Raw genomic sequence first — 11,127 nt, forward strand, 5'->3', positions numbered from 1 at the left:
TTGTATCTAAATAATTCGCGACATTGCCAGTATTCCGAGCATACTCAACGTTAATTAGGAAAACCACTAACAAAAGCAAGACTTGCTTCGACATAACAACCATAGGCACAAGTCTTAGCCCTATAAAATATAAGATAATCTCCCAACATTTGTCACTATGCACATATTGGAGAAACTTAGCAGATTTGTCACATAAATCTCAATAGCACATAACTCGAGAATAGAGCTGGCCCCCACGCTAAGGGATTTCCTTTTTAGCTTCTTGGATTTGATCCTTTTCTATGACTTTTAAATTTTTTTGGGGTTACGGTGTTAATACTTAATTGTCGACATAAAGCTCAGTAACTCATAGCTAAATGATTTCCTTTTCAGTTATTCGGATTTGATCCTTTTTTGTTACTCTTTTTTTATTTTTTGGCTTACAGATTTGATCTTGTTAGATTTAATGCACAAAGTTGTCCTCGAAGTTCCCCTATAGTATTCGAAGCAATTTTAGTTTTTACAAATGAATTCACATGAAACAATTTTGAAAAGGTAAAAATTTTTGTTAATATTGGTTCTTGCAAATTTAAAATTTCATAAAAATAATTTGTTAATACTTATTAATGGAATATGCATTTAGACATATTGCATTACTTATCACCACAAAATATTTGCTAACATAACATAGTTAAATGCGTAGCATGTTATCACAGAAAAGTAACGGACCATTTTTAAAAGTTTTATTGAAACTTTGAAAACCAAAACTAACAAAAAAAAAATTTACATGACTAAAAATAAATATAGTCATATTTATAAAAACTAAAAGCATATTTAAATTAATTTTAACATTTTAACTAACTATTATTCTTGCATATAATTAGCAAAATTTATCTCCAATTATTCTTTTTTTTTATATTAAAAAGAATCTTTTATACTAATGCTATGTTTGAGTTTTTAGAACAAAAAGAAAACAAGAGGAAATCAACAATATCAATATTATCGATGGTTTGAAACAATTCTCTTTATCCAAGCAAATTAAGTGGCCTAGCTTTCCATATAAAGATATGTTCCATATCGAGGAGATCAAGTCTTTGTGAAGTATGAAGTAGAATAAAATCATAGAAATCTTGGAGGAAATGAGACAAAATTCATGTTTCATATTAGTTACAGGTATTCATTCCACAGACAACATGTACTCATTCCATAATCTGGTGGCAGTAAAGTTGCCAGATTTAAAATTGAGATCTACTACTCATAGGTGATCTCGAGCTCATTGGCGATTTGGTATAAGAACCGTAACATTGGCTTATTTTACAAGTAAAGGTGGTTCCTTAAGGTATGGCTCAGTAACTATCAATATCTGTCTCTGGCATCCGGAGGTAGTAACGTAGACAATTCACCAAAACCTGCTCATTCAAAATCACAATCAATGCAGTAAGTAGATAAACAAGTAGTTCTAAAGTAGTTTTACTCCAGTATCTACGAAAATTGTCTCAGATCTCACGTCAACTACAAATCTGGCAAAAAATAAAGGCTAAAACAATCTTCACGAGCTAATTTTTAAGGTTGAGTTAAGGTTAAGTCCAAATTTAAGATAATATCATAGATTTAATATTGGATCACCCTTAACTATAAAAAAAATTAAGAACAAGGATTACCTGAGACATTGAACTGTTCAATGCAGCACCCCCATAACTGACATGAAATTTATCCTTAGCAACCAAACCCTGAGAGAAAAGGGGGTAAAGTTACTTTAGTTTAGAGTAAATGGGGCAAAAAGGGGTGGACAGAGACAAAAGAGGAAGACAAGATACTTCTGTATCAATCTCAGCCGACTCCACATCAATGTTCACATCTGCAATGACTTTGATGATTTCAACAAGCAATCCAGGCCTATCTGCTGTCTCTATATACAGCAAGCTGATAAATATATGAATTAAAAAGCATTAGAAGACATCATGCCCCTATTGCACATTGGGTTGCTAATTATGCAAATTATTTGGTAACCAAACTATGTAAGTAATAAAGAGCTCAGAAATTGTACCAAAAAAACAAGTAAATTCAGCTCAAAAAACAATAATATCCACGTTATAAAATGCAAACCTCCTCTTGGGCCCATCTTCCTTAACTTGTATATGAGTTGCAATATCAGCATCAAGCTGCACAAAACATCAACAATAAAGTTGATTTTCGCAGGACTAAGACTAAGCATTGGATCCATAAAAATCATTCCATTGGATTTAGTAATTGCAACATGCAAAATCTGGTAGCTTTTTCTAGGGTTCGGTTAATGTATGCCCTTAGCCTTTGGAGTTAGGACACATGTTAGGGAATAACAATAGAAAGTAATGAAAAAAAAGTACAAGCATTTAATATTTTGAAAATCCAAAAAGCATTGAATATTTGATTTATTAAATAATTAATAAAAACTTGACTAATCAATGCTATTTTAATCCCTTCAAACATTAACAAAATCCATATTTCTAAATTAAAAGAACCAGGCATCTTTTAGTACAAGTCCAATCCATATATAGAGCATGATAAAATTTATGCACAAAAAATCAACATAGAGACACAAGTCCAAACCATCATTAGGTAATCTCTATGACGAGATTGCAAGAAACCTCTTTTTTTTCCCAACACTGTCATTCTCAATTCTTCAAACAGAAAGAGGCATGCATATACAGGAGTAAAAGCATAATTGGTGTCCGTTCATGTATAAGGTTCAATTTATAGATTATCAAAATCAGGATGCAGCTCCCAAAAGTTTTAATATAACTACAAAAATCACCAGATAATTAAATAAGGAATAGTGAAAAAATTGTCCGCTAGCTGAAAATAAACCAACGACAACATTCTAATTATTTTATAGAAGAAATGTTGTTAACACAAGATTGGCAAAACCAGAGACTGGGAAAATAAAAGCCAACAAGGATATATGAATAAATCAAATATAATGTCAGAGTTTTTTGAGGCCTAAAACTTCACCCCGGCACACAAAACTTTGGACTACCAAATAAATTGGGAAATGTTTTATAAACATTTGCAACCTGAAGGGTAAAGGGGGAAAAAGTCAAAGCAGAGGTCTCCTGAGAAAATTAATGCGTAATCTATATAGCAAACTAAAATATGAAAGAAGAACTGGAAGAGTACAATTCACCTTCTTCTCTGGAGCTTTTATGCCAAACACTTCACCCATCGCTAGTCGTTCACTGGACTCCTACACAAATTATATAATATTTGTGACAAGGAAAACTGAAAATTAAGATCAAGCCAAAAAAGTATATTGATAAAAAGTAACAAGGAAAAATTGTGTTTGTTAGAAATTGCTAATTGCAAGGAAGCTTCTTATATATAAAGTAACCACATCAGAAATTCTGAGGAAAGTATCTATCAAAAAAACTTACAGGATGGTATTTCAACAAATTGTTAATAATGGTAAGTCGAATTCTCTCTAACATATCAGGATCTTCAACTTTGCGCCCTGTGTCTCTGTGACAATATGGTAATCAAATAAATCTGTAAAAACTAAAATTTATGAATGAAGTAATGATAACAAAATAAACAATCAATGATCAGCAAGATTGTTATTTCTTCACATGTTCAGGATGCTCTATAAACAAAGTAATTATTAAGATGGAAAAGAAAGGTTAAAATGCAAGAGATTAAGAAGTTCTTATGAACTAAAGAAGTAATGACTGAAAATAAAAGCAAACTAACAAGAAGAAACATGCAACACAGCTTGCCAATATCTCTGTAGATCTAACAAAGACACCTAAAACTATGAGTAGAACACCACAAAGAAGCTATAAAAACTAACTGATCTCAAATAAACTCATTAGAAGACTGTCATCTATTAAATATTCTAGTATTTCTTTCCAGCCAATGACACCAAAGAATGGCAAACTGAGAACAACTCATAGCTTTTTGGCTCTGCTAGCGAAATTAACACACAAACTACTGAAGATCCTTGGAGCAACCAAAAATACCAAACAAGTTAGTCCAAAGAAGTTGATGCCATATTTACTTTGGATAACCGGATGCATAAAGTTGTCAGTGGGGTCAAAAGCCAAAGCCAATTAGTGCGCCACTATGAAATGTTTTGGGAAACCAATTTTCCAAGAACTAAACTCATTCCTTTCAAGTTCTACAACAAATTTCACGACTAACAAGGTGATTCTAGTAATTCCATTAGCCCCAAAGCGAAGAAAACCCCTCATAACCTTCTCAATTCTTTGAGCAACAGCCACCAAAATACAGAAGAGAAAGAGAGAGATATAATACAAGGTACTGATGATGGAGTTAGGGATATATGAGCACCTAAAGAAAAGAAAGCACATTTCCAAATGTCTAAATAGGAAATCTTTCCAATGACAGGATGCCTAAGGACTAGACCTGAGATTGTTCTTCTCAAGTATCCTAAGTACAGATAAGAACATGGGGTGATCATTGTGTGACTTACAGAACAATCCTCCTGACACATCTCTGTAAAGAAGAAAAAAGCTGACTGATATTGTAATTTATCAAAGGAAAAGAACATTTCTCAGTTTGAGAAGAACAATTCCTCCCATGTTCTTATCCATTTGCTGCTGAAAACGTCATTCAAGAGAAAACAGTGCAAAGAAACTAGTGGAAAAGGACAAAAAAGACTTACGATTCTGTAATGAAAATTTTTGTTTGCTTTACTGCTCCCTCTGTGGAGACAGTTCCCTTAGAAACATCCAATCCCAAATCTTTTAATGCTTTCATCTGCCTTGATATGAACAAACAAATGTTAATTATTGAGAATACTTATAAATTATGTCGACAGAGAAAATGAGGTTAAAAATATAGCAGAATTTTATATAATTGATGCCCTTTTCAAACATGGCAAGAGAACAGTGATCTGCAACCTGAACATGCTCTTTTCCAACATAATCTCAATCAAGTTGTTTATTGTCAACATTCCAACATTTATAATGATTACATTTTTTTTCTTTCTTTAAAAAGTAAACTATAATGGACAAGTCTGTAGTTTTTGGGTGAATTTTATAACAATCAGAATAAATTGGCTTGTTCACCAAGGGAGCCATGACATAATGATGATGAGGATAAGAAAAAAGCAAAGAAAGCCACTTCTGGACAACATAAATTTATCATAAATTTAGATCTGCTTTATCAGATGTGCACGTTTTTACATAAACAAGGGTGTACAATGAGGAAACTTTAGGACCTTCATAAATTGAATAAACCTCCTGTAACTATCATGTAGCGAGGGCATCACTGAAATAACAAAATCACATTTAAAGGATGTCCCATAAAAGAGATCTAACTAGGTTCAAAACTTTCAAAGATTGCATAATTAAGTTTCCAATAGCAAGATCACCGTGTCAAGAAGTGCTCCAAGGCGATCTCCAAAGCTAAGCTGCACAATTGTTGCCTCAGAATCTGAGTCTTGATCAATCAGAACTATTGGCATAGGAACACTATCAGTATTTTCACTGGATTTCTGCAGTAAGAATTAACCAATCAAAGGTCACAAAAGTATATAAAAGCATGGCCTACAAAATCTGAAGGAACATGAAAGCAATAATTAACAAAAGCTCAGGTTATTGGCAACAAAATCGTCAATTGTAGCAGCCACCGACTATCTTAGACTAGCATGAACTCACACATACACACAGGGTGAATATAATACAAAACTGACTTGTAAAATACATCGGAGTTTCAGATGTAATAGTATAAGTTGTAGTGTAGTGCAGTAGGACATCTAGTCCAGAAAATATTAATAATCCACATTGACAGAATGTTCCCAAAAGAATAAAAGAAAAGAAATGCTGCAGGTCTGCATATCACTCAAAAACATAAAATGTTTGAGACAAACATAATCATCATAGATTATAGCTGACAAAATGTCAATTGACTGAAGGATTGAAAGCTGGAAGAATACAAGAAAGATCTTCATGCAGCAGTCTGATAACATTATAATAGGTAAGCTGTGTTGTCTAGATGAAGATCCTCTGGGGTTCAAGCAAAACCCTTCATCAGATATAGCTGACTGCCTCAAAACCATATAAAAGATGCTATAAAACTATTTTCTATGTTTATAAGTATCAGACTTAAATTTCAAAAAGTTAAGAAGTTCAGTAACAAGAGAAAATGAAATGGAGAAGGAAAGGAAATTATAGGACTTAATTCATGGTTCATCAACATATATTAGGCAGCCCCTTTCAGCTTCTAGCAAAGAAAAAAATGACATAAAAAAAGGTAAGAGGCAAAATTGATGGCAAGAAAAAGTCAGAAAGATCAAGAAATAGAAACCATTATGTACTATAAAATCATGATCATAAAAAATAACCTTATTTAGTCCCAAAATAATTTTTTAGCCTTCAATTTAGGCCCTCAAAAATCTTTTTTTTATTGCAATTCAGTCCCTCATGGATCAAAATTTTGCAATTTATGGATAATAACAGAGATTCTAAATCCCACATAATAAATCAATGTATATCACTCCTAATTTACAACTTCAAAATGAAAAAAAAAAAAATGTATCATGGATGATATGGCAGCAAGAAACACATCACTGACCAGCGAAGCTGAACCAACTGCATTCAAATCATAAGCAGAGGCATATAGAATATTCCTGCACAATATTTCATCCAGTAGTAAGACACAAATGATATAGATACATCATGGTGACTCTAAGAAAGAGTATTAAAGTTCCAGTTGTGTTCACAAACAACTAGAACATAAATCCCCTCAATAACAGTGGATGAACCATTGTACGAACTTTGAATGAGTCCACAAACCTGCATTGCCAAACATACCGTACAGAGTACAGACCCGAAAGCAGCAAGAGGATAAAAGATTTCAAGGTACAAAGGATGCATAAGAAGTAAAAATGATAACAAAAACTGAATAAGCATCTGAAAACCAAAAGGTTTATCTATCCGTAGTGGGGTGTGCTAAATGGAAGTTTCGAGCCTAAAGATTTTCAAAGCAGGAGAGAAATAGGTAATTCCCAGCTAAACATTGGTACTATTAGATAGGTACATTAATATGAGAAAGATTCCCCTACATATTAATTGGTACCTGACCTTTTGGTTTACAAGTACCATTGAACTAGCAAGGGCAATATCACAAATATATACATTTAAAATACACACACATTCATAGTGGCTTGGGGGACCAAGGCCCCTGCCTCCTCCTCCTTCCATCCCAGGTAAGGAGCACAATTAATAGCTTTGACTCACTCGAATAATACAAATGTATCAAACATAATTTGAAAGCTGCATATAAATATGAAAAAGGGGGCATTGAAAAGGTGGGTAGAAGAAGTTGACATGCACATCAGAAAGCAAACAGAAAAATAGACCGATGTCAGATGTGCATGAATGATGAAACCATGCAACTTTTACTCATTAACCAGACACTTTTGAAATAAACTTATACATTTGCTCCCTCGAAACACTTGAATTGCTTTTATACACTACAAAAGTAAGGTAAACTAAAACATCCAGAAACAGGCACAGGAGTTCTTGAATCTAACAGCAAAAGCTCACACCTAAATACTGGTTCCATAAGAATCCATTTACCTCAAATTGTTGTTCCTCCGAGAGTTAACTTCAATAAAATTTTACGAAGTTCAAATGAAAAAAATACTATTAAATTTAAAGGGAAAAAAATTAATATATATATATAGATATATTGTTTTCTACTAATTTCTTTGAAGACAAACAGTAACACTCGATTACAAAGCAATAAAAGAAAAGATCGCTGTAATGAGCTCCAAGAAATAGCTCTGAGATAAAAATAAAATAATAATAAAGAAAAAGAAAAAGGAAAGTGCGGCGAAGACGATTTCTCACTTGTCCTTGGAGACGAAGGTTCGGGAGCGGAAGAAGGTGTGAGAGGGAGGAGAGAACAGAGGAATGGAGCGCAGATCGGAAACCCTACCAGCGTGGATTGTGAAGGAAGGAGCGATGAAAACGTTGGTGAAAGCCATGGTGATGAATGGGAGTTAGTGAGAGGTATTATAAAATGAAATTGTTGTGTAGTGTAACTGAAACAAACAAAGCGATTTCTCTCATTAATCACAATTTGTTTGTTTATTGCTTCTGACTACTGAAGACAATGAATTGAGTGTGCGTAGGTGCGTGCTACTCAGTTCGAGAGGGACCGATGAGACAGGCACGTTGGATCCAACGTACGTTATCATATTATTATTCCTTCACAAACGTCACCAATTTTTACTTTTTTAAAGTTAACTTCTCAATATTTGTTTATTATACAGTCTACTAGTTTGTGTATTGGAACATTTTTTTATATATGGTTTTTTTTAAATTCAAAAAATATGAAATTTTTTGTAAAATTATAAAAATATTATTTTTTAAATTATTATTGAGTTTTGACAAAAATTATATTTTTAAATATTTATTTATTTTTTAAAGATTATCATTGGAGACTTTTGATTATTATTATTTTTAAAAATTGCTATTAACAACTTTTGAAACTTTATTATTTTTTGCTTTTTTATCTTTGAATTTTTGTACTACATAAAAAATTACCCATGGCGATTTTTAAATTCCGTATTTTTATAATTTTACAAAAAATTCTATATTTTTTAAATTTTAAAAATAAAAGCTATATTAAAAAAGTTGCCTCTGTGTATATCATTTTTTTATAAAATTTAATAAATGATTAACATTTTATTATATTCAACAAGATTATATTAAAAATTTATTTTTTATATATTAAAAATCATTTTTTAAATTAAGATTGAATTTAAAAAATTATGTAATACAAAAAATTTTATAATACATGGTAAAAAAATTCTGAATTAGATTCCAAATTGACACGTTAATGTGAGAGCATTTGAATGACAATTTTTTTTATAAAAATCTGAGTGTTTGTGAGTTTTTTAGATCCTTTTAATAATTTATGTTGTGGTAAAAAAACATCTATATGATCCAATTGATTGTATAAAATGCAACTTGAAAGAATGTATCAAAAATACAATTCTATTCCTATTTTATTAGTATTGAGTTAATATTATAACAAAATTAACACTTTAAAGCAATTTTTAATATATCAATTTTCAACCCTTTAAATTCAAATTTTTATGCAAACTTTAACTTGGGATAAAATAAAAAATCATGTAATACCAAGCTAATCAACCTAACAGTCATATGCATTATATACTTTTTTTTTTTATATTGCTTTTACCACGTTAGTGTTAATATAAATGGTCTTGATATTTAACCTGACATGGTTTTATGGTCGTGAAATAATAATAGTTATTATTTTAACAAAAATTTAATTTTAGAGGTGTTTAAATTAAATTTAATAATGCTTAAAAAAGTACAAATTTATTTGACTTCAAAACAATTAAAACACGACAGCTATATTTAATAACATTACATGCTTAGTGATAAGAGGAAAATGCAATAAAGAAGTCCAATACGTATTATTGAAGTTCAAAGGAAACTATAAATATGTTTATTGTTATACTATGTATTTAGAAAATAAATGGAAAGATAAAAATGTTATCAAAATATTGAATTATTATTATTATTTTTAAATAATAAAATATTTGAATTTAAAGACAATTTCTACCACCAAACATGTATATTAACTTATAGATAATTATTTGAACTTAATGGTTTCAAGTTTAAGTCAATGTAATCTTACATGACTATGACTTGAAAAATATTGTTTTTTCAAAATTACACATGGTATAAACTAAAATAATGACTTCTCTCAAAATTAGCATGAAGTAAATAACATAGTAAAAAAAGTTAGAAACAATTTGGTTTCGTTATTTAAAAAAATATGTGTATATATATTTAATTTATAAATTACAAAAAATATATTTTATTTCTTGTTGAATACAAAAAATAGAATGAAAACAATGTAATAATCGGTAAAAAAAATGAAATTTATTGTTTTTTTAAATATTTTCTTAATTGGACAAACATTTCTATTTAAAAATAAAAAAATTATAAAAACATAATACATTGTAATAAAATGTTTATATAATTCAGTGAAATCTGTGTTTTTTTAATTAGTATACAAAACTTATAATGTATTTTTTTCACTTACTTCTATCATTTGTCTATTGCGCAATTTTATTTTATTTTTTTGCAGTTTTTATTCTTATTCAGTTAAATAGCACAATTTTATATCCTATTTTTTTATTATTCCTCTGATTTTTGTTATTTGTTTTTTCTCTCCATCTAAATAAATTGTTGGAGAATTTTTTTTGCATAAAATATTAACTGATTATTATGTTTATTCAGCCTTAAAGAATCTTTTGTACAAATCATTTATTGTTAATTTTTAATTTACAGTTTATGTTAGGAATAACAATACACTCTCCATGCTTATTTTCGTATTAGAAAAAACATGAATAGATATACACATGCACGACAAATTCAATATATACCCTTACTCGTTAAGTATACACATACTAATATTTGTTACTTGCATTCTAGTTAATGTAGATATAATTTTTTATTATATGTTTGCTTTTTTAGACTACATGTATGTTTTATTAAAAACAATATTAGTTGAGTCAAATAAAACTAATATTTAAAACAAAACTCTGTAATTAAATACTTGACGTAACTGTATTTACTTTAACTAAAAATTAAGATCATTAGTTAATTTCAAACTATACAATTAATTGATCATGTGTTTGATGATTTATCATATATATATATATATATACATACTTGATAAAATAGTAAATATCATTTTAATATTAATTATGAAAAAAACACTTATTACAAGAAGAAATATACTTGATAAAATAGTAAATATCATTTTAATATTAATTATGAAAAAAACACTTATTACAAGAAGAAAAAAACATTACTTAAACAAACAAAATGTTGAAAGGTAACTTATATATATATATATTTTACTGTTATCATTTATTTTATAATCCATAAATTATATTACTTATAAAAATATTTTTTTAAAGAAATAAAGAAAACAAAAAACTTAATCAAAATCAAACAACGACAATTAAATTCAAACGTGTGCTATTTCAAATTGGCAGTGCGTGGTCCCTTTCGAGCATCTCTTATAGTTTGGGCATCCTTGCCTCCAGGTATTGCATCTTGATGTTCTGATTCCAAAATACATGTATTAAACTTGTAAGGT

The 11,127-nt window shown here is 29.7% G+C and overlaps 1 protein-coding gene across 1 annotated transcript; it reads right to left on the reverse strand.

Moving 5' to 3' along the window:
- Positions 1-20: 20 nt before the first annotated feature.
- LOC113871231 (ACT domain-containing protein ACR12) lies at positions 21-8,109 on the reverse strand. The gene is made up of 10 exons (XM_027508185.1): positions 7,830-8,109; positions 6,550-6,604; positions 5,348-5,470; positions 4,637-4,731; positions 3,390-3,474; positions 3,143-3,202; positions 2,086-2,141; positions 1,797-1,902; positions 1,641-1,709; positions 21-1,388 (listed from the first exon to the last, which is right to left on the reverse strand). The coding sequence occupies exons 1-10, from the start codon at positions 7,964-7,966 to the stop codon at positions 1,326-1,328; spliced, it is 849 nt and encodes a 282-aa protein (XP_027363986.1). The 5' UTR covers positions 7,967-8,109; the 3' UTR covers positions 21-1,325.
- Positions 8,110-11,127: the final 3,018 nt, after the last annotated feature.

The sequence above is a fragment of the Abrus precatorius genome, unplaced genomic scaffold (genome assembly GCF_003935025.1).
Source record: "Abrus precatorius isolate BTA unplaced genomic scaffold, Abrus_2018 Scaffold7, whole genome shotgun sequence".
In the NCBI taxonomy this organism is placed as follows: domain Eukaryota; kingdom Viridiplantae; phylum Streptophyta; class Magnoliopsida; order Fabales; family Fabaceae; genus Abrus; species Abrus precatorius.

Excerpts from the sequence above, each read along its gene's own strand:
- LOC113871231 (XM_027508185.1), bottom strand. The coding sequence starts at position 7,966 with ATGGCTTTCACCAACGTTTTCATCGCTCCTTCCTTCACAATCCACGCT. Across the intron at positions 1,903-2,085 it reads GAAGATGGGCCCAAGAGGAG|CTTGCTGTATATAGAGACAG; the intron begins GTTTGCATTTTA and ends TATATTTATCAG. Across the intron at positions 1,389-1,640 it reads TGAACAGTTCAATGTCTCAG|GTTTTGGTGAATTGTCTACG; the intron begins GTAATCCTTGTT and ends TTGAATGAGCAG.